The 24,325-nt window shown below is 33.1% G+C and overlaps 2 protein-coding genes across 2 annotated transcripts in view; one reads left to right on the forward strand and one right to left on the reverse strand.

The window, feature by feature from the left end:
* The window catches only part of LOC145306764 (nuclear hormone receptor FTZ-F1 beta-like), a 33,365-nt gene extending 22,083 nt beyond the window's left edge, over window positions 1-11,282 (forward strand). The window contains exons 18-27 of the mRNA XM_080149060.1: window positions 2,977-3,036; window positions 3,524-3,618; window positions 4,670-4,792; window positions 5,491-5,572; window positions 6,133-6,227; window positions 7,144-7,242; window positions 8,279-8,315; window positions 9,172-9,243; window positions 10,246-10,350; window positions 11,102-11,282. Coding sequence (XP_080005186.1) covers window positions 2,977-3,036; window positions 3,524-3,618; window positions 4,670-4,792; window positions 5,491-5,572; window positions 6,133-6,227; window positions 7,144-7,242; window positions 8,279-8,315; window positions 9,172-9,243; window positions 10,246-10,350; window positions 11,102-11,158 — 825 coding nt within the window. The 3' untranslated portion in view covers window positions 11,159-11,282. The remainder of the gene's footprint in view (window positions 1-2,976; window positions 3,037-3,523; window positions 3,619-4,669; window positions 4,793-5,490; window positions 5,573-6,132; window positions 6,228-7,143; window positions 7,243-8,278; window positions 8,316-9,171; window positions 9,244-10,245; window positions 10,351-11,101) is intronic.
* A 4,677-nt stretch (window positions 11,283-15,959) lies between these two features.
* The window catches only part of LOC145306857 (uncharacterized), a 58,577-nt gene continuing 50,211 nt past the window's right edge, over window positions 15,960-24,325 (reverse strand). The window contains exons 43-52 of the mRNA XM_080149179.1: window positions 23,999-24,124; window positions 23,762-23,860; window positions 23,550-23,648; window positions 23,256-23,354; window positions 22,965-23,063; window positions 20,021-20,125; window positions 18,976-19,041; window positions 17,970-18,053; window positions 16,322-16,368; window positions 15,960-15,996 (exon numbers count right to left, since the gene is read on the reverse strand). Coding sequence (XP_080005305.1) covers window positions 16,340-16,368; window positions 17,970-18,053; window positions 18,976-19,041; window positions 20,021-20,125; window positions 22,965-23,063; window positions 23,256-23,354; window positions 23,550-23,648; window positions 23,762-23,860; window positions 23,999-24,124 — 806 coding nt within the window. The 3' untranslated portion in view covers window positions 15,960-15,996; window positions 16,322-16,339. The remainder of the gene's footprint in view (window positions 15,997-16,321; window positions 16,369-17,969; window positions 18,054-18,975; window positions 19,042-20,020; window positions 20,126-22,964; window positions 23,064-23,255; window positions 23,355-23,549; window positions 23,649-23,761; window positions 23,861-23,998; window positions 24,125-24,325) is intronic.

The following is a 24,325-nucleotide window of genomic DNA, read 5'->3' on the forward strand; positions in this document are numbered from 1 at the left end:
CAGTAAGCTTTTTAAAAGTGTCTTTAAAACTTACGTAGGATGCTTCCAGGCCGTCGAAGCTGGGAAGAAGACGTTCGTCGACACGATTCATATATCCTGGCGTGAATATAGAACCGGCGGCGAACTGTGGTGTGCCAAACGGTGACACAAATGGCGATGCTGTCGAGGCACCTGCCGACGTTGTAGGTGGCTTCACAGGTTCAAGCTTAACCTCAGCCAAACGTTTCATCAAAGCAGACAAAGTGTTTATAATTGCATCAGGTAAGGGAAAATATGGCCCTTTAATAACTTTCACAATCTTCAAACATCGATCATAAAGTTCAGCCTGATGGTTAGGCAAATTATCACCAACAACATCAACAACACTTTGAATGTCACTAAGCTCTTCTATAGCATCAAGAGCGTCTTTCAAGGCACTATAGTCTTTTTGTACAGTAACTATATCAGAATAAATGTCACTAAACTCATCAAGCTCTTGGATTCTCAAACCAAGCTTGCTAAAACCGACCATGATGCTGTCAAATGTCTCGAACTTGTCATGGACAAGGATTGATTCCTTAGTGAGATGTCTAACATTAAGTTCTGAAGTATCACTGACCAACTTCATCACTCTATTTAGCTCACTGGTTAGGGCATCAACGGCTGGACGCAGCCGCTTACTCAATTGTTCACCTTTATTCTTTTTAGGACCCATAATTGTCACTAAAGTTAACTGTACTGATTATGACTATAATAATAATGTGTGGTAAGGTATCACAACCAACACATTCACAAAACTTCACAGAATGTTCTTAGCTGCATCTGTTCTGTCTCGTTTTCATTGTTTCGGTACGCATGCCTTGCCGTACACGAAATCTTAATCTCCAAGCCCTCCGAATGACCAACATGTGAATGTTTACAAATGTGTATTTATTACCATGAAAACGGTGCATCTAAAACAAAAATATAACAATTAATTTCATAATATTAATGGCTTATTATTTTTGTATATCGAGGTTGCGTGATTTCAATTTAATTAAAAATATAAAATTTCTAAAAAACTTTAAATTGGCACGAAACATATTAAGTAGCATCAGAAATTGATAATTTTAGATTCAAATGATCAATAAAATTAAGGAAAATATTCGTATGTCAAAAGTTAGCAGTTAAATGGTCTATTTGTTGAAAAATTAATGTTTTAAATTTCTTCGTAAAAATATACCATACTACACTTATTATTAAGAATTAAGATAAATTCTTACCACATTATGATGTCAAACTAAGCAGAAGGCTTATTTGAGATATTCCACACATCAGAGCACATGTATATTCAAGCAATACATTATTTTCAATCACGTAGCTCCTCATGTGGGACTAATCAAAGAAAAAGTGCGCGTTTCTTTTGTCTGTTTACAAGCCACGCGCCGCGCGGAGATAGTTAGGAATGCCGCGTAACACACTCATTCTCTAGGAAATTTGGTGTAAGGAAACAGGGATTAATGGGTTCGAACTTGACAGGGAATACAGGAAATACATACCGAAACACCAATCTTATACATTAACACAGGTACCCAATCTTATACATTACCACAGGTACTAAATCTTATACATTACCACAGGTACCCAATCTTATACATTACCACAGGTACCCAATCTTATACATTAACACAGGTACCCAATCTTATACATTACCAGAGGCACCCAATCTTATACATTACCACAGGTACCCGATCTTATACATAACCACAGGTACCCAATCTTTTATAATACCTCAGGTACTAAATCTTATACATTACCACAGGTACAGAGAAACACACACACATAAAAGGATTTATAGCGGCTAGCGGCTACACCCGTAGAATCTAGGAGCTATGTATTCGAGGGGGCAGAGGGGAGCTAGACAATAGCTTAAACCATCCCAAGACTATTAAATCTAAAGATAAATAGCATAAAACCATCAAAGGAACACTTTTAGCATATTATATAGAGAAACCATAATTAATAAGATCTTAAGTTTCAGACAATAAATCGTAATGATTGAATAATTGAATAATTGATAATTCGCCATCTAAATCAATTTCCAGTTTGGCTTTCAAACCGATTAATATCCGCTAGATTAGAACAGGTTCTCAGCTATACTAAAAAATCATGTAAAGCATCGTATTATAGACAAATTTTTCGAATATGAAAATAATCATAATAGTTATTTCTCGTATCGTATTATAAACGGCTTTCCGCGGATATAGAATGTACAATTATAAGATTAAAACTAGTTTTTTAGCCCCGTGGTGCCGAAGGCACCGGCTTAAAAAACTAGTTTTAATCTTATGATTGTACATTTCTATATTCGTAGAAAACTGGATATAATACGATGCTAGACATAGTTTTTTCGTATTGCTGAGAACCGGTTCCTGTCCACCGGATTCGAATGAATACGAGAATAGTTATTTCTCGTATCGTATTATAAACGGCTTTCCGCGGATATAGAATGTACAATTATAAGATTAAAACTAGTTTTTTAGCCCCGTGGTGCCGAAGGCACCGGCTTAAAAAACTAGTTTTAATCTTATGATTGTACATTTCTATATTCGTAGAAAACTGGATATAATACGATGCTAGACATAGTTTTTTCGTATTGCTGAGAACCGGTTCCTGTCCACCGGATTCGAATGAATACGAGAATAGTTATTTCTCGTATCGTATTATAAACGGCTTTCCGCGGATATAGAATGTACAATTATAAGATTAAAACTAGTTTTTTAGCCCCGTGGTGCCGAAGGCACCGGCTTAAAAAACTAGTTTTAATCTTATGATTGTACATTTCTATATTCGTAGAAAACTGGATATAATACGATGCTAGACATAGTTTTTTCGTATTGCTGAGAACCGGTTCCTGTCCACCGGATTCGAATGAATACGAGAATAGTTATTTCTCGTATCGTATTATAAACGGCTTTCCGCGGATATAGAATGTACAATTATAAGATTATTCTTTAGGTTTCTGAAACCCCAAACTGCAATTCACCGCCATCTCCCGTTGTGCCCCATCTTTTACAGGTATTAATTTCACTTTGTCTGTCCGTTTGTCTGTCAGTCAGTCAGTCTGTAACGCTATGTAGGAAAGGTTATTTTTTTTCAGCTGCTATTCAAGAAAGATGACTGAAGTTTTGTGTGAAAATTCCTTATACCAATAAGCATCCAGTATGTATTATGTCATGCTACAAAATATATTAACAAAACATAAAAGGTTTCGTGATTTTTTCCTCCAATATATTTATATTCTTGATTTTTGTATGTCTTTATATCTGTCTGAATGTCCGTCTGCATGTCTGTCTATCTGAATGTATGTCTGTCTGTATGTATGTCTGTTTGTCTGTCTATCTGTATGTATGTCTGTCTGTATGTCTGTCTATCTGTATGTATGTTTTTATGTCTGTCTGTATGTCTGTCTGTCTGACTGTCTTTATGTCTGTCAGTCTGTATGTCTGTCTGTCTGTATGCCTGTATGTCTGTATGTCTATATGTATGTATTTCTTTTTTTTAGGAGATTATGAATGTAGAACACTTATGGTGTGGTGGGTCCCCCCCTAGCCGCACCCCCCAACATCAAGCCCCCACCCGCACTGTGGGGCTCTACAGGTTAGGACCGAACAATCCTTACATAAAAGTAACAGGATGTCTATCTGTGTTCCAAAGATATAAGGTAGAGTAATATCCAACAGACAACCAACCCTTTGATTGCACTACCTTTGTCTGAGAAGTCCTAACTGTGCATAGTGATGAGTTGCGCCTGTTTATAGGCCAAGGCATTCCCTCCTACTCTAACTATGAGTCGCGCAGTAGTAGGCACCATTTGTAACGTCTTTAGTTTTGACCCGGTGTCGGGGCTAGATTCGAACCTAGATTCATGTCTTCCACATTATTACCTTTTATTGTTATACATTAGAGTTCAGAGCAGTCAGTACATTTTATCCGAGGATTATATGTATATATTCCGCTTCTAATCCAGCCAATTGTTTTGAAACCTCTTCATCAAGTAACTCTACAAAGTGTCTCAAAAATCAGCCATGTAACGTAATAAAAAATGAGGGAGATGAGAGGAGAAGTGGGAAAGAAAACCCCTAAAAAAGAGATGGACAATCCCTCATTTTTATGACGTTGCATGGCTGGTTTTCGAGACACTTTGTAAAGTTACCTTTACAAAATTCAATGTAACGAGAACAAAGTGGGAGGTCTGTTATACTAAAATTCAGTAAAGGTGTGAGTTTTAAGGCTTAAAAATAGTAGTAGAACGATAATATTCACTGAATATGTGTATTTCTTATTGAAAAGAACTATAGACAAAATTATTTTTTAAGTAAACATTAATTTTTTCGTATTCATTCGAATCCGGTGGATAGGAACCGGTTCTCATCCATACGAAAAAACTTTGTCTAGCATCGTATTATATCCAGCTTTCTACGAAAATAAAAATGTACAATCATAAAATCAAAACCAGTTTTTTTCGGCCGTGCCTTCGGCACCTCGGGGCTAAAAAAGCTGGTTTTAAACTTATAATTGTACATTCTCTATCCGCGGAAAGCTATTTATAATACGATGCGAGAAATAACTATTATCGTTCTACTACTGCAGTTCTTAAGCTTTAAACCTTTTCGGAATTTTAGCACAACCTACCTCCCCCTTTTTGCAGGTCCCCCTCTCTATCCATCATACCACGCCCCCCGGGTGGTGAAAGTAGCAGGGGAGGGTTGGGACCCACCCACCACCCCTCAGGCCTTCCAACACACCTTGAAGAATCAGAGTTTTCTACTGGGTAAGGTTTTATATAACTTTATATTGAAGTAACAGAGTGTGTACTGAAGGATCTCGCTAACCACTAAACCAATATGGTTCTCCTTTACAATTTAGCTTCTCATAGGTCCAGCAAAAGTTAATAACTATTTTTGGGGAGGGTACCTCCACTCTCCCAAGAGAAATCGCCCTTAAAACTAAAATTATTCTCTCCAAATTTTATTTGTAAAACTGAAATATAAAATGGTGGGTTCGAATCCACCCCACCCAACTCATGTATCCCTAGAGCTTTATAGAGCTTGTCTAATCAACAGATAGCAGGAATGACAAACCGACAGACACACTTGATGCTCATTGCTATATGGAATTTTAACCAAAACCTTTTTCATAAATAATACCTGGGGAAATTACATTTCACCTTATAGCGTTTCAGACTGACAGACAAACTGAAGGAAAGACAGGTGTACATACAGACAAAATGAATTACAGATTAGCTAAAAAACAGTAGCAAAAAAAAAATCCTTAAAAGATAAGGGTAAACTAAATATGTATAACAAAAAGATCAACATATTTATAATCATACAAACAAAGATCAGCTGATCTTAAAGCATGGTACAATTAGTGCGCAATTGCCGCGTATTATCATTTAATTTAAAATGTGGTCTTGTGTTGAAATAATATTACAAATTAATAATTTAAACAAATAAAACTTTGTTACAGCCGTGTACCTGAGATGCCAGATCAGCTGCTGTACCAGCTGGTCAAATGGTGTAAAAGTCTTCCACTTCTCAAAAATATTTCAGTAAGTATTTAGGCTTATCTCAAAAAACACCTCTCTTAGAAAACGTCTATCTCAGAGACATCTATCTTGCCAAATGCCTATCTCAGTAAACGCCTCTGTCAAAAAAACACCCACCTCAGAAAATGCCTATCTCAAGAAAATGCCTCAGGGTGGGGACGGGACGGGACATGATCTGTAATTTGCTGTGGTACCCAAAGTTTTGTAACCACATAATCTTATTTGTTGGCTTAAACACTTAGGGCACTTTTATCTAATTTAAATTGGTTGGTCAAAATAATAGATTTTCCTGTTGATCTACATCATGGTATTGTTCCTACACTGTGTTTCTATTGATTAACTATGAGATTGTTGCTACACTGTGTTCCTATTGGTTCAAATAAGGAATTATTCCTACACTGTGTTCCTATTGGTCCAATAAAGGAATTGTTCCTATATGCTGTGTTCCTATTGGTCCAATTTGTTCCTACACTGTATTTCTATTGGTCCAATTTAAGAATTGAACCTACGCTGTGCTCCTATTGGTCAAATTATCATCTAGACTTATCAAATGTATTTTTCAGATTGATGATCAAAGTGCGCTGCTGATCAACGCCTGGTGTGAACTCCTGGTGCTATCAGCCTGCTACAGATCAATCCACACACCTGGCTTTATCTGGTAACTATTTGGATCCCGAATATCCGGCTAATTCCTGGTTCCGGATATCCATTTATCCGACTGGATATCAAGTAATTTGCCGGATATGCGGTTATCTGGCCGGATATCGGTCATTTAGTATTAGAAATCAGCCGATATCCGGTATCCGGCCAAAAAAGTATCCATCCACACCCCAGGCTTTATCAGAGCTTGATCTTTAAATCACCACTAAAATGATTTAAAGATCAAGCTCAGGTAACAATTTTTCCACGGGTACCTGTCTATGGCACGGTGTGATAACAATTATTATTTCAAGTATGGCTCCGAATCCGTTTCATTTCCACTGGATTAAAACCAGTTTTGATACAATGTCCTTTTACAACTGAGGATATCTAAGGGGAGCCAAATCTCTTCTTTTCTCTCCAGACACTCGAAATATTTAGTTAGGTAACACTCAACTTCCAACCAACTCTTTGATTGCACGACCTTTGAATGAAAGTACCAACTTTACATGGTTATAAGTTTTGCCTGTTTTGGGCCACGGTCTCGGTTTTTATGTCATCCTTGTTGGGAGCGTAGATACCCTAAAACTAGGGCATGTACGAACGTCGTCTGTCCCCAATCCCACACAGTCATAAATTAGAAAAATTTAAAGCTTCCCTAAAAAGAAGATCTCAATTTGTTTAGCGTCTCAATTGACAGACAAAAAAACTATTTTTTTCTATTTGGGTAGCGGCTACGCCCATAGATGCCTCTAATGGGGGGTTCAGGTGGAATTTTAATTGGTTGGTTCATTAAGTAAAGTGTCCATACCTTTTAACCACTAATTGTAATCTACAAAAGGGGTAATTTTGTGTATCATCATTGGGGATATACATCAATTTATCGGCCATTGTCTTATCCCTTTAGATCCCTGACAATCTTGTCCATGCTCTAGGGTATCCAATGATACGCGGCTGAGTTACGCGGAAGCCAAGGAGAGGCGCCTGGACAGATGGGTTGAGAGGATGCTAGCTTTCACTGATCAACTTAGGAGGTACACAGATAGATAGATAGATAGATAGATAGATAGATAGATAGATAGATAGATAGATAGATAGATAGATAGATAGATAGATAGATAGATAGATAGATAGATAGATAGATAGATAGATAGATAGATAGATAGATAGATAGATAGATAGATAGATAGATAGATAGATAGATAGATAGATAGATAGATAGATAGATAGATAGATAGATAGATAGATAGATAGATAGATAGATAGATAGATAGATAGATAGATAGATAGATAGATAGATAGATAGATAGATAGATAGATAGATAGATAGATAGATAGATAGATAGATAGATAGATAGATAGATAGATAGATAGATAGATAGATAGATAGATAGATAGATAGATAGATAGATAGATAGATAGATAGATAGATAGATAGATAGATAGATAGATAGATAGATAGATAGATAGATAGATAGATAGATAGATAGATAGATAGATAGATAGATAGATAGATAGATAGATAGATAGATAGATAGATAGATAGATAGATAGATAGATAGATAGATAGATAGATAGATAGATAGATAGATAGATAGATAGATAGATAGATAGATAGGTAGATAGATATATAGATAGATAGATAGATAGATAGATAGATAGATAGATAGATAGATAGATAGATAGATAGATAGATAGATAGATAGATAGATAGATAGATAGATAGGTAGATAGATAGATAGATAGATAGATAGATAGATAGATAGATAGATAGATAGATAGATAGATAGATAGATAGATAGATAGATAGATAGATAGATAGATAGATAGATAGATAGGTAGATAGATAGATAGATAGATAGATAGATAGATAGATAGATAGATAGATAGATAGATAGTCAGACAGACAGACAGACAGACAGACAGACAGACACATAAAGACAGACAGACAGACGCCTACACACACACTAACACACAGAAAGTTAAATAGATAGAGTGTATTTAGATGAAGACGCTACGGTCTAACAGACGGATATTTAGATTTTGAAATAAAATTTTCTATTTTTACAGGTTAAAAGTGGATGATTATGAATATGTTAGTATGAAGGTGAGTCATGAATTTACCCCTCAAAATTGTACGTATTCCTATTCTGGTAGAATTGTCCTATCGATTTTAAACTTGGCATGACATTTTACTAAGTTCGTTTGTCCAAATGTGAGGATTCTAAATTATTTGAAGTATGGCATTGAAACCGATTGATATCCGCTGGAATAGAACCGGTTCTGACGTAGCCCAATCTGTACCACTTTTGATTCTTGTGACATCCTAAAATGAGAGAGATAAGAGGAGAAGTGGGAAAGAAAACCCATAAAAAAGAGTTGGAGAATCCCTCTTTTTTATTACGGCACAGGAATCAAAAGTGGTACAGATTGGGCTTCGTCACCGGTTCTCAGTCATACTGAACAATCAGGTTTTGCAACGTATTACAGATAATTTTCCACGAAAAATAAAATAAAAATCTTAATTAAATACTAGTTTTATTAGCCCAAGCCTTCTTCTTTCATTTTAAAATAATTTGGTAAATAACTATACATATCTTCAACTGAAGCCCAAGAAATTTGTTTTTATTCGAGATTTTTTTGCATTCAAAAAATCTTCAATTTTTTAATAATTTAAATTACAGACAAGATTTCATTTATTGCGATGAAAACTAATGCTACGGGGTGTGTTTAGATAATAGATCTATAGTATAGATGTATAAACAGACAACTACCTCCCATCCTTTTTCAAAGACCTTTTTCGTCTGCTTCTAAATTATTTTCTGCTACTTGGCTGTGTTATTATAAGCAACACCATCGGTTGATTTTTAATGACCCAATAGAAAGCTTGCACAAGGTAGTTGCAAAGGGGAGATACAGTTGTTTAACCTTTTCTCCCTCTAGTGTTTTACTCTAATGTTTAGGTGATTGTTTTGTTGACTGCGGACACAACAGATCTGAGGGATAAGGACAGAGTTAGAGAATCACAGGAAAAGGTAAATGTCGTCTTTATAGTTCTTATAAGTCATCATTATAGCTTATATCTATCTATCTATAAATCGATCTATCGATCTATCGATCTATCGATCTATCGATCTATCGATCTATCGATCTATCAATCTATCAATCTATCAATCTATCAATCTATCAATCTATCAATCTATCAATCTATCAATCTATCAATCTATCAATCTATCAATCTATCAATCTATCAATCTATCAATCTATCAATCTATCAATCTATCAATCTATCAATCTATCAATCTATCAATCTATCAATCTATCAATCTATCTATCTATCTATCTATCTATCTCTGACTACTGTATGTACAGGTAGTACACGCGCTGCAAGAGTACACTCTCTCCCACTACCCAGAAATATATCTATCTATTTATCTATCTCTATGTATAGGTAGTACACGCGCTGCAAGAGTACACTCTGTCCCACTACCCAGAAATATATCTATCTATCTATCTATCTCTGACTACTGTATGTACAGGTAGTACACGCGCTGCAAGAGTACACTCTGTCCCACTACCCAGAAATATATCTATCTATCTATCTATATCTGACTACTGTATGTACAGGTAGTACACGCGCTGCAAGAGTACACTCTGTCCCACTACCCAGAAATATATCTATCTATCTATCTATATCTGACTACTGTATGTACAGGTAGTACACGCGCTGCAAGAGTACACTCTGTCCCACTACCCAGAAAAATATCTATCTATCTATCTATCTCTGACTACTGTATGTACAGGTAGTACACGCGCTGCAAGAGTACACTCTGTCCCACTATCCAGAAATATATCTATCTATCTCTGACTACTGTTTGTACAGGTAGTACACGCGCTGCAAGAGTACACTCTCTCCCACTACCCAGAAATATATCTATCTATCTCTTTGTACAGGTAGTACACGCGCTGCAAGAGTACACTCTGTCCCACTATCCAGATATATATCTATCTGTCTATCTATCTATCTCTATGTACAGGTAGTACACGCGCTGCAAGAGTACACTCTCTCCCACTACCCAGAAATGCCAGCAAAATTTGGAGAAATATTACTGCGCATGCCCGAGCTACACAGGGTGTCACAGGTAAGCTAGGCCCATACAGGGATATAAAGGGATAAGGCAATGACTGATAAATTGATGTACATCTCCAATGATGATACACAAATGTACCCCTTCTGTAGATTACAATTAGTGGTTGAAACGTTTGGATACTTCACTTAGGGAGCTAACCAATTAAAAGTCAATAAAAGTACCCAAAGTTGTTAATCTAACGAATAAGAAAACTTTGTGGACTAGTGTAATAAACAGCCCAATGGTTAGCTTTTTTTGTTAATTTTAGAATTGTCCTATCGATTTCAAAGTTTGCATTGTGATTCCTGTAGTAGTTAGGTACGATTTAGAAAGCGTAGCAACTTTTTAATCAATTTCAGAATATCCGTACGTCCATTTTTAACTTTTTTAGCAACAAATTTTTATGTCATATAATTATCAGATTGATCTGATTTTTGGAATACTGATTGCTAAGACAACAAAGTAAAATGTTTTATGATAAAGTCATAAAAATGTTAGTATATCCATCAACATTGTCCTGCATTTAAGCAGTTATTCAACAATTTTACTTGCAATTTTGTATCGACTTTTATACATTTTTATTCTGATTATTCAGTTCTGACACTCTAAATGTTTGCCCTACTGTTTCAGAGCTTTGCCTTTATGGATGTTTTCATCCTTGTTTTTTAGAAATATTCCTTAAAATTCCTTTTTAGATGTATTTTTATAACGTCACGCATAACACTTTCCGTATCTCCCTTATTAAGAATATCTTTCTATTTAGGTGATTTTCAACAGTGGGGCAGAAAAAGGAATTCTGGAATTTTTAAAATTTCTGTAACCCTCAGAACACATATCATCAAAAGAAGACTATTATAAACTATGTTCCTTAAATAAAAGTAACAGGATGTGTGTCTGTCTCTCTATGTGTACCTTTAACCGCTGAACCCAAATGATTCCACTTTGATCATTGAAACTTCTCATAGGTCCTGGGAAGGTTTATTACTGATTTTGGGGAGGGTACCACCACCCCCTCAAGAGAAATCACCTAAAGAAAAAATTATCTTATCCCACCAAAACCTTTCTTTTTCTAATTATTTTTAAAACAGAAATTGAAAGTGTGGGAGGTTTGACTCTCACATCCCCTTTTTTCAACTATTTATGTTGTAAATAAGGGGACTGTACACTTTATAACCAATAAAATGTCCGGATTGTTCTTTAGATCTTTCATATTTATTGTGATCTACTTTTAGCTTATTTTGTTAAGATTAAAAGCTTAACAAAAATCAAGCTTTTCTCAATGTTCTAAATGGAAATCTAATTGATTTTCAGGTCAAAATGAATATAAATAAAGTGAAACTCTTAAGCATTTGAAGAAAAAAAATGGGAAATGGGAGTCGGATTTGTTAAAAAATCCTCCAAAATCATGTAAAATATCTAAAAAAATTCAATAAAATCATTGAAGGGTTATCAATATAAGATGTTATATTTAATTTTTGTAGATTTTTTATATGATTTTAGATGATTTTAGATGATTTTTCAGCCATCCTAATATTTTTAGGAAATCGCCTCATGACTTTAAGCGACTAAATCACTCACAATGCACCGCTAAGTTTTAACCCAAAAAAAAACAATACTAGAATGAGTATAAAATAAGTTTAAAAACTAGTCTTGTGCTAATTAAAAGTCAAAAAAATTGGCATTGCATTTTGAGTATTTAGGCGCTTGACAATTTTTTTTTCCCATTTCCTAATACTTAAATGTTTTACTTTAGTTATACTCATTTTGGAATAGTACAGGTAGTCCTTGTAGAAAAAAACAGCTGAAATTTTCAAATATTTTTTTAAAGATTAAATCAGTTGTTGGTCATACCTTAACCAATTACTATTTACTGCCATGATTTTTCTTTGGAGGGTTAGGATACTCTCCCAAAAACAGCTTAAAACCTTCCCTGGCTCTATAATTAGTTTACTGTAAAGGAAACCCATATCAATCCAGTGGTTAGGAAGATCCTTTGCTACAGACAAAAAGTGAAGCTTTTCATATGTCTAGGGCAAGGTTTATAACTATTTTGGGAGTGGGCACTCAAATAACAAAGCATATCATTGAAGGAATATAAATATTCTACCATTTAGTTTTCAAAATATCAAGACCTGAAATGTATACTCTTGTGATATATGCAACTTTTAAATGTGTCTTATGTTCACTAAATCAACATGACAACAAAATCAGTGGTGCCTAAATGTAAAATATCAATATAAATTTGATATTCTTGCAATTTATGCCAATAACCTTTTCTCATAAATCTAAACTTGGACAATCACAGGTTTTTTTGGTACTTGTGTCAAAAATTATATGCTGAAAGTTAATTTTTCAGGTATAGTGCAATTCAAGGTAAAATTTTCATGGTAACAATTTTTCTATGAACTTTAAAGACTGCTAACAGCCAAACGGTGCCACGTATATAGATTATGTTAGCACAAAATTTAAACTGACAATGAAAGGCTTACAATTTATATGAAATATAATTTTCTAAAAATGCACAGTTATCTCGCAGTGCACATAAATGCGCGAAAAAAGATTTATTTTGTTCAGTAAAGCATTTTCTGTGCATTATTGGATCTTGACTATTACAGATTTTTTGTAGGCCTTTATAAGCCGCTTAACTCAGGGTGCGGGCATGTGCGTTTAGCCGTTTGGCCGTTAGCAGCCTTTTAAAGTTCATTTGTTTTTGGAGATATTCGTTACCAGAAACATTTCACTGTAAACTATATACTATATCTATTTTTTCCATTGATTTTTTTACTCGATCGGTTGTATACCTTAGACATTAGAGTGCCTAGTTGAACAAAGAAACCCTGTATTTTTAATTTAAGATTTTAAACAAAAACAGTTTTTTTTTTTAATTCTTAGAATGAAGGCATTTATATCATTAGTGTTTGTTAGTACCCTCTCCCAAAACAGTTATGAACCTTTCCAGGACCTATGAGAAGCTACACTATAAAAAAGAATCAAATCGTTACACACACACACATAGACGTCCAAGCTTTTTATTTTGGGGGGGGTAATTCGCTTTTGGAGGGTGGGTAAAATGGCGCGAAAATTTTTTTTACCCCCCCAAAATTTTTACCCTGGGGGTAAATTTTGCTTGGGGGGGGGGGTAATTACCCTCCCTGAAATCTGTTGGCAGGGGTAAATTTTGTTTAGCCCTACCCCCAAATTTACCCCCAGGGCAAAATTTTGAAGGGGGGTAATTTAAATTTTATTAAATATTTAGTATTAAAAATGCGCAAAATTTTTTTTTGTTAGAGATTTTTTATTTTGGGGGGGGGGGGGTATTTACCCGCCCAAAATTTAAATGGGGGGAAGTAAAATGAAAAAAATTTTTGGGGTGCCTTCAGCACCCTCAAATTCGTTTGGAGGGGGTATTCGCCACTTTACCCCCCCCCCCATTGGAAATCTATGCACACACAGATCCTGTTACTTATTATATGGATTTATTTTTAAGATAAGTGGGGATGGGTTTCTTTGTTCGCTGGGCACCTTTTTATAATGCTCAAAAATCGGCATTTTGATTGTGTATACATGTTTATTTTTATTGTCATAATGTTTTATATAAAAAATTGTAAAATAATTTTAAGTCTAAAAAGACATTTTGTTATTAAGAAAAAGAAATATATGATAGAAAGAGAAAGAATGAGAGAGAGAGAGAGAGAGAGAGAGAGAGAGAGAGAGAGAGAGAGAGAGAGAGAGAGAGAGAGAGAGAGAGAGAGAGAGAGAGAGAGAGAGAGTGAGAGAGAGAGAGAGAGAAAGAGAGAGAATGAAATAATCTGAAATATCTTTTTATTGCTCAATTTGTTAAAAATATATATTTTAAGAAATTCATGGCTTTTTTCTGTAATAAATAATCTGCTCTATAAACAATTCGTCTGTCTGTCTGTCTGTCTGTATGTATGCATGGGGAACTGTTTGCACATAACCCCCCTCCTCCCCCCCCCCCCCCACGTATGTAATTTTACCCCCGGGGTAAAATATTTTTGAGGGTGAAAAGTCCAATTCTTTCATTTAATTGCACGACCTTTATAAAAAAAAGTCCTATCTTCGCACGTTTGGGGCCAAAGCATACCCCCCTAGCTACTTTAAGTAGTATTGTCGCGCACCTGACAAAGCAGCAGTAGTTAGGACTTTCTGTGCGTAAGAAATCTGAACAAAAAATTCGTTTTAGTCTTAAGGTTTCATTTTTAGTAGTGAAGCTACTCTATAATTCATTTTGTCTGTCCGTCCGTTACGCTTTGTCGGAATTGTGATTTGTTCTGGCCGAAAAGCATCCAGTAAGCTACGGGAATTGTCTGTCAGTTTATCGGTCATTCTACAATAACAATTTTTAGAAAGGTTACCTGATTTTATTATGTGTAAAATTAATCAACTATTCTTTTTTATTTTGGTTGGTCCGTCAAAGAGACAAAGAAAGTCGCTATAAAAAATTCTGACGTCATAATAATGAGGGATCAAGAAAGGAGGAGTGGGAAAGAAAACCCTTAAAAACAGAAAGATAATCCCTCATTTTTATGACGTCACATTGAGCGACTTTCTTCGTCCGTCAGTCCACAATGGAGTGGTCTTTTTCTTATTTTAGACATGTTAAAATAGTCCTATCAATTTCAAACTTGGCATTGTGATTCCCGAAAGAGTTAGGTACAATGCAGAAAGTGAAGGCTTAAATGAATTTATAATCCTTACTAAAAAAAAACGTATGTCCACATCCTTTTAATAAAGTTAAAGGATCTCTGTCTGTCTCTTTTTATGTCTGTTTGTCTGTCTGTTTGTCTGTCTGTTTTTCTGTCTGTTTGTCTGTCTGTTTGTCTGTCTGTCTGTGTGTTTGTCTGTCTGTACTGAAAGATCTTTGTATAGGTTCTGGAAAGATTTATAACTATTTTGAAAGAGGGCACCGCAACCCCCCAAGAGAAATCGCCTATTGAAAAAAACACAAAATTTTACTTTTTATAATTAAATTGCCCACTTCTCCCTTCTTTCATTTGCCCCAAGAGACGTCTAGTGGTCATGACAACGTTGTCCGTCTGATTTAATATGCTCTGCTACTTATGAATGTTTTCATCCTTGTTTTTTTTGTCCAGTTTTTATCTCAACTCTAAATCTTTTATCTTTGTGGCCAGAAATTTCTATACATATATAATAGCGGTTACGGCCCTAAAAACCTCTAGTGGCTCTTTTATATTTGGAGGAAGATTTTTTCTAGAATCGATTTCCCCTCAAAAAAAGTTGTTATATACCTCCCATTACCTATGAGATTCTACACTGCACTGTAAAAGAGAACCATATCGCTTCAGCGGTTAGCGAGATCCTTTGTTACAGACTAACACTCACACAGACAGACAGATATCCCTTTACTAGGTACATAGATGGTTGGATATCTGTGTGAAAATGCATGGAATGTATTTTAGAAAGCCCCGTAAATTACACATCAAATTTCTCTGGTTAAGTACTATAATTAAAAGTTAAAAAAATAACAATATAAAAATAACAATACTTGTAAAATAAAATCTGTAGATAGTATTAAAAAAGTTTAATAGAATTATGATATATTTAGATAACACATATAATTAATTCTTAAGATAGATAACAATAATCAATCATTCATTCATCCAAAGCAATTCTGTTCTGAAATAATGGTTATATAAATTAAAATAATAATAATAGAATTAGTATGATCAGATATTAGATGGTATAAACAGATAAATTATATAATCAAAGATAAATAGAAGAGAACATATAGAATAGTAGCAAATATATGTTCCTATATAGAGATTACAGTGTCAATCAAATAATTTCTATATTATTTCTAAAGTTATCCTTAATAAATTTGTATACTTTAAATAAATAAAGTATATCTTTATACCCAATTGAATATAGGTATATGTCTATCTCTTATGTAGCTTTTCTGTGTTTGAAGCTTTTTCATATTAATTTATTAAAATTGTTTTACCTTGTTGTAATTAAGACTTTACTCAATCTCACTTCCTTTCTTAGCCCCTGAAAAAATATTTCATTCTCAAAATGTATTACATGTATGTCTCACCAGAGGTCATACTCCTAGAGGCCTCTGGTGACATTATGGGGGGGGGGGGAGATGTGAAGTCAACCCCATGCTACTTTTTGTTTTAGTTTTAAAAAGAAAAGTAAAAATAGAGAAATAGGGGGGGGGGGAAGATAGGGGTATTTTTTCTAGGGGTGATTGCTCTATGAGGTTTAGCAGATACGCATATAGGCATAAAGTACTTTTAAGAAAGCGTGGGTTGCTATCTACCCAACCATTCTAGGGGCAATTTATCTTGGGAGGGTTGAGATATTTTCCGCCAAAATAGATAATTTTTCCCCCAGAACTTAAAGGTTACACTGTGAAAGAGAGCCATATCAAGAACTTTCAGATTCAGAGACCCATTCTGTTCCTTTTAAAATTTATTTTATATGAAACTTGACAATTAAAGGTTGATGGAAGAAAATATCCTTCCTCATAAGTCAAGACTGCACTTCAATATGATACAGTATGACCCTTTAAAAAGTATTTTTTAGCATCTGCAGCCCTTATTTCTCATTGAATCATCAAAAAATGTATATGTCCTTGTTCTCTATAGATTTCCACATAAGTAGATATAAAAATATTTTTTTTACCTCCATTAACACCGGAGATTTTTAGAGCTAAAGTTTTGAAAAATTGACTGAGGAAAAAGTAACTTTTAACATAAAACGACTTTTTTAGCAAAATTAAGGTTGAAATCCTTTTATCTTTGTTACTAGCAGAAACTTTATACAAAAATGAAATAACAAATTTAGGTTTGAGAAAAAAGCATTTTTTTAAACATATTTTTTGAGTCTTTTTAGTTTAATGATATTTTGAAAAACTTACTTATTAGGCAAAATTGTTTTAGATTAAAAAACTAAACAAATCTTTATGAATATAGCAGGAAAATTGTTTTTGTTTCATAATCCTAACTTAAATAACAAAAAAGTTATAAAGAAAATAAAATTTCAACACAATGATTTTTTAGTATAAAAAGCTTAATCAACCCCCTATTAAATGATTGAGATGTCAAAAAAGGGGGCGGAGCAACTGTCATAATTAATCCTTTTTATAAATAAGGGTAAATAGATAACCTAAGATTTGCAAATAATCAATTCATGTAGTAGTTTTTTTTGCCATTAAAAATTTATATTTTTTGGTGTAATAAAAAAGAAATAATTAGATAACTTGTTTTTCTTTGTGTATCATTATTCAGTTGCCAGATAAACATAATATAACCATCCAATGATTATGAGAAACCAAAAAAAAGTCTTTTTCTCAGTCACTTTTTCAAAACTTTAGCTCTTAAAATCTCCGGTGCTAATGGAGGTAAAATTAAAATTTGTATATCTACTTATGTGGAAATCTATAGAGAACAGGGAGATATACATTTTTTAATGATTCATTGAGAAATACGGGCTGCAGATGCTAAAAAATACTTTTTCGAGGGTCATACTGTATATTATTTGACTATACAAATATTTCTTATAAATTAATTCTTGTTGTTTACAGCTGACTGTTACCAACCATTAGAAAGAATTTCTTAAAAGCCAACAGATTATCAAAAGCTTACCATGTTCTGTTAGTATCTCTGCTATTTTTCTCAATTCTTCTTTTTCATAGTCTAACAATGATATTCCTGAATCACCTGGATCTCCTATGATAGGTATTAATAATTTAAAGGAAGCCTGCAAGAAATACCACGCTTTAACTGCTGAAAGACTGCCACAAGTAGACCTAATACCCCACATTTGAAGCCTTCATCTTCTATAACAAAAAGTTCTAGGCATTTTAAAATGACATTTTATGTACAATGAAAATTTTGAAAGAATCTCAATGCTAATGTTAGAAATTTTGAAATTAAACTACGTGGCCTAGAAACAAAATTATAAGCTTATTTTTAAATTTAACTTGCAGTGTACCAAGTGTACTGTAGCCAATCAGAAGGCTGAATCAGCTAAGCAACCAATCACAGATGAGCTTGTATTTGTTTTCCCCTTTGTTTCCGCAATGATTTTCATTTACAAATTCAATTTAAATCGAATTTTTTTCATAGATTTTGACTGTGAAATGTGGTCTTTTTAATGTACAAATGTAATCAGTTACGGGCAATCTAAATTTATGACAAAGATAAGGTTATAATTTTGTGTCTAGGCGTTGTAATTTAATATTGTTTTTTTCTTTTATGAGCATTGTAAATCTTTCAAAATTTTCATTGTACATAATTTGCTATTTTGAAATGCCTAGAACTTTCTTGTTATTGAAGCTGAAGGCTTTAAATTTGGGGTATTGGGTCTACTTGTGGCAGTCTTTCAGCAGTTAAAACGTGGTATTTCTTGCAAGCGTCCTTTAATATACAAATAATTAAAGATAGTCTGAATATTATTAGAATAATGTCATTATCAATGGTGTCCAAGCTTTTAAATTTTGGGGGGGTAATTTGTATTTATGGGGAGTAAAATGGCACATGAAGCAAACAGAATTTACCCACCCCCAAAATTTTTTTTAAAAATTGTATCGATGGTAAATTATAAATTTTTTGGTGAAATAATACTTTAACCATATAAAAATTGTCTTACCATAATCATCATATAATTCCAATGCTTTAGACAGTTTTTCAAGTGCCTTATCCAGTGCTGTATTACCTATTATTTTTGTGATTAATCAATAAACAGAAAATTAGCAAGACAAAATTTTGTGCAGTTATATACAGGGTGACCCTCATAAACTGATTTAAAAAAATGCTTATTACTTTCTTAATATTTGAGCTATCTTCTAAAAAAAGGATTTAGCGGCCTACTACTAACCTATTTGATAGGATAGTTATGAAAAATCTGCAAGCTAATAGAAAAAAATATACCAGGTAACATATACCAGGTTGGTTACATTGAATATAAGACTGATCCAAAAGAAAAATATGCCTTGGTTAACTTTTAATGCAGCAGGTGGTCAAACAGTGGATCACAAAGACATTATAAGAACTGACATTGTAGTTTAGCAAAAAATCTTATATAGTTCAGATTCTTGTGTGCATTTAAAAATGAACCGATATTATGCTTATTTTTACATATTGCTTACTTATAGTACATTTCAGATTCTTGAATATTGGAAATTTTTTGTTTGTCCTGTAAGGCTGGTTCTATTGTTGTGCTTTAAAAGTATGTCATGTGTAAAAAGCCATTTGGCTCCTAGCTTATCCTAAAGATCACAAAGCAAAAACTTTCTTGTAAGTTAGTCTAAATGGCATAAAACCAACCTCTTATGTACCAAAATGTTCAGTAGTAGATGCAAAATTCTTTCTTTTTTTCTAAGATTTCTTAAATATTAAGGGAATAATAGGCATTTAAAAAAACAGTTTACGCAGGACACCCTGTAATACTGTAATTATGTAGTAACAATGAAATTAGAACTCTAATTTAGTGCTTTAAATATTCACAATTCACAATTAAATTACATATCTGCAAATGCTACGAGTTTTGACAATTTAAATGGATATAATAGAAAAGTAGGAAAATAGAGAGAGATATTTAAGGAGATTGTTAGATGAGTGTAGATAGATTGAAAAACATACAGTGAGATGTTTATGTACTTAGATAGATAATCTTAGAATATTATGTAACTAACCATCATTATTTTTAATGTTGACATCAGATCCATGTTCTAGAAGAGTTATTACTGTATCTCTGGAAAAATCCCATGCTAATGCTGCCTTCATCAGACTGGTCTCTCCTAAATATGTATATATTCTGTAGTTCAGATTAGAGTTATATATAGATGGACAGCTTATTGTAGTGCAACTAACATAACAGGCAATCAGAACAAAAGTAGAATAATGTATCATGGAAACACAACTTCTCTTTTAAATCTTCATTCCATCTATTGCTTTTAGATGCGTTCTTGTAAGGTTCCATATAATCATCATTTTAAGGGGAATTGGAAATTTAAATACTATTTGGTATTGGGTTAAGAAGTATTAGTGTACACAATAAGGGCAGAGATGGGTTTTCATAAAAAGAATGACATGTTTTTTTATGATTCACAAAATTTAAACAGAGTATATAACTATTTATTTATTTATTTTGTTTTTATTTGTTGGTACAGCCTTCATAGAATAAAAACAAATTATTTTCAATCCATTTTTGCTGCATATTGATTAATGCATCTTTTTAGAGCTGTATTAGACATTATACAAATGGCTAAAAAAATAATAATTTTAAAATTTTGAATTCTTAAGGTGTACACTCTGTTGAAATCCTACAAGGCTTTTCATAATAATTATTGATTGAACGAAGACGATATCAATATTGTCGTTCAATCAATCAATGTCTAAAAAACGTTGAAAAAATGCGGCATTCTTTTTATGAAAACCCATCTCAGGGTGAATGGAATATTTTCCCCTCGTCAAAGATTATTTATAGATGTTTAAAATGAAAGGATTAAATAGATTTGAAAAATGTTTCTAGAGGCATTTCTTTTATTGTGATAGTAGTATAATTTGTTTACATTCATACATTTACTTTAGAAAGGATCATTCAATACTCCTCTGGTCAGAACATACATAAACGTTCTGGTCTTAAATTACCCAAGGATTGAGAATATGCTTCTATATATTTACCACTAAAAGGGATCCTTCAACATTGCATATTCCTCCTCTGAAACATGATACTATCTTGTAAAGAAATACTTTTACAATTGCTATTCTTATTTTATATTGGGCTCTATTTGTCTATTCTATGATGATTTGGGGGTGCCTTCAAATAGGGGAAGGCAGTTCAATATTTACAGTACAAAATTTTATGAGGTATATTTTGTACAGCCATCTCTTGTTCACAGGCACCCTAAATTCTTCAAAGACAAATAGAGCCCAGTATGAAATACAATAGCCATTGAAAAAAAATGAATTTGTAAAATAGGACATTGATACAGAAAATAATAATAGTTAGAAAATATACTTATTGCAATGCCACATAAATATACCCTGTATGAAATATTGCCTTTCCTGTAACAATGTTCTATTTAACATATTAATTTTTATGACAATAAAAATTGGTTGAGTTCTACATAATTTACTCTCTGATGAGGTAATTTCTATACTGCCTTCCCCTATTTTAAGGCACCCCCAATTCATATTCATATAAAAATAATCTTTGATACGGGGAAAATACTTCATTCACCCTGCCCTTTTTGTGTACATTAATACTTCTTGACCCTGACCTAATACAAAATAGTGATTAGATATCCAATTACTTAAAATTATGATGAAATGGATTCTAATAAGAAGGCATTTTTGTCTCTAAAAGCCGTAGATGGTGTAAAGATTTAAAAGGGAACTTCATTTACATGATTTGTTTCTTCTGATTTTAGAGTAACTCATGCTTTCTTTTCATACTGAAGCCTTTTATTTGCATTCAGAAGAGGTATGAATGAATTATGTAATTACTAAAATACCAACTGATGATGGGAAAATGGAAACATTAATGCAAGCCCTTTCACCTCACAGCCCAATTGATTGCTTGTGGATTTAATGGAGCTCTTATGGTCATCATCTGTAATTGTAATATCAATTAATAACTTTAAAAAATATTTAGACTATACATATTTTATTGTTTTAAAATTCAACAATAAAAATTTTTTTAATTGGATATCTATATTTTTATTTATTAAATGATACATCAACCACCAGTTGCATCCTGTTCTAAGGATCATTTTATTGAGGCACTTTGACACAACATTGATAACAAAAATTATCCTGAATTTAACTGTGCATTACTAATACTACATCTCTCTATATCCATCTGAGGGCCCTATGAGTTGTGTTTCCATGATACGTACATTATTCTGATTGCCTGTTGTGTTAGTTGCACTACAATAAGCTGAGAAATATCTTAGTCAATTGGTGCAACATTTTTAAACCGGCGTTATCCTCTTAGAAATTTTTTTCTTCAATTTTTTCCAATTTTATACCCCCCCCCCCCCCCCCGACTAAATGACTGCGTTAGATTAGGCTAGGTTAGGTTATATGGCTAGGGGGCCGAGCGCCCACGGCTAGGCAGGCCAGGGGGCTGTCATTTCTGGGGGGGGGGGGGGAGGTTGGTATAAAAATTGTCAAATTTTGAGAAAAATTTCCTAAGAGGATAATACCTTTAAACCTTGTTTGCATCTTTTTCCGATGTCAATAAGCAAAATTGATAACAACAGTATAAAAAGCAGTAATTTATCTCTTATTTTACAAGTATTAATTTTATTAACTCCATCTGTGTTAAGAGAAATGCCAACAAATCTAAAAGTTTGTTTTGCACATAATTGTGTAAATGAATATTTTGGGTACTATAGCAAATTTGAAAATAGAAGTTTTAAGGCACTTTTTATATCAAATCTAACAAAATATTTGTCCTAATTCTAATTAACTAAGTAATTCCAAATATATATCAAATTTTTAAAACTTGCTTTGCAATCACTTTAAGAGGAAAAAATTATATAGGATATTAAAGATCAATAAAAAGATAGATAGATGGGTAGAATTTAGGAATATATATTCCAAACATACAAATATTGTATATTAACTAACCGGAATTATCTATAGAGTTGACATCAGCTCTATGTTCTAGAAGAATCTTCACTGTATCTGTGTTTCCACTCTCCACTGCATACATAAGACTGGTCCTTCCTTGATATAAATATATTAGATACTTAAGTATTTTATAATTCATAGCATAGTTTTAATAGACATATTTAGAGGTATGGAGGTATATAGACAAATAGGTAGATTGATAAATAAATACTAAATATATGTATTGTTAAGTAAAGATAAATAAGATATATTAAAACTAAAAATATTTAATAATATTTTGTAACTAACCATCATTATCTTTAGTGTTGACATCAACTGCATGTTCTAGAAGAATTTTCACAATATATGCGTATCCATTCTTTGCTGCATAACTAAGACTTGTTATTCCTATATATATATATATTTGACATACTATATTAAATTTGAGTGTTTTTAGAGATACACATAGTGATTTGGATTTGGATATAAACAGATAGATAAATACATACATACATAGATGAATAATAGATAGATAGAATGAAAGAAATAATTTTAAAGAATAAAAAATCTACAAATATAATACATTAATATTATGTAACTAACCATTATTATCCTTAGTGTTAACTTCAGCTCCTTGTTCCAGCAGAATGTTTACTGTATCTGTGTATTCCTTTTCTGCTGCATACATAAGGCTGGTCTTTCCTAGATATAATTACATATATTTGATAAACTATAGATTCTACAGGCTTAAGTTCCATCCAGAATGTAAAGCAGCAAGAAAGTAAGTAAGATACAAATATTATAGAATAACTAACCAGAATCATCTTTAGTGTTGACTTCAGCTCCATGTTCTAGAAGTATCTTCACTGTATCTGTATTTTCACTCTCTGCTGCATACATAAGACTGGTCTTTCCTAGATATAAATACATATATTTGTTACTTTATAGATTCAACAGGCTTATGTTCCATCCAGAATATAAAGCAGCAAGAAAGTAAGTAATATAATCTGAAAAGATAATATACTAATAATACAAAATATAGAATAACTAACCAGAATTATCTTTAGTGTTGACATCAGCTCCATGTTCTAGAAGTGTCTTTACTGTATCTGTGTTTTCTCTCTCTGGGCCATACATTCCTGTACTTTCCTTTGATGCATACATAAGGCTGGTCTTTCCTAGATATAAATACATATATTTGACAAATCCCTGTTCCTGCAAGCTTGTGGCACAGCCACGGGCACGGCTTGTGCTCCAAACTATGCAACAATAATGATGCATATATAGATGTCAAGATAAAAAATCTAGCAAGGCAAGTGGCAGCTGGCAGAAATCCCCTAATTTTGCTGAAAAGATTCTTGGATGACCTGTTTATGATC

The sequence above is a fragment of the Acartia tonsa genome, chromosome 15, assembly GCF_053477335.1.
Source record: "Acartia tonsa isolate MP-2025a chromosome 15, ASM5347733v1, whole genome shotgun sequence".
Taxonomy (NCBI): Eukaryota; Metazoa; Arthropoda; class Copepoda; order Calanoida; family Acartiidae; genus Acartia; species Acartia tonsa.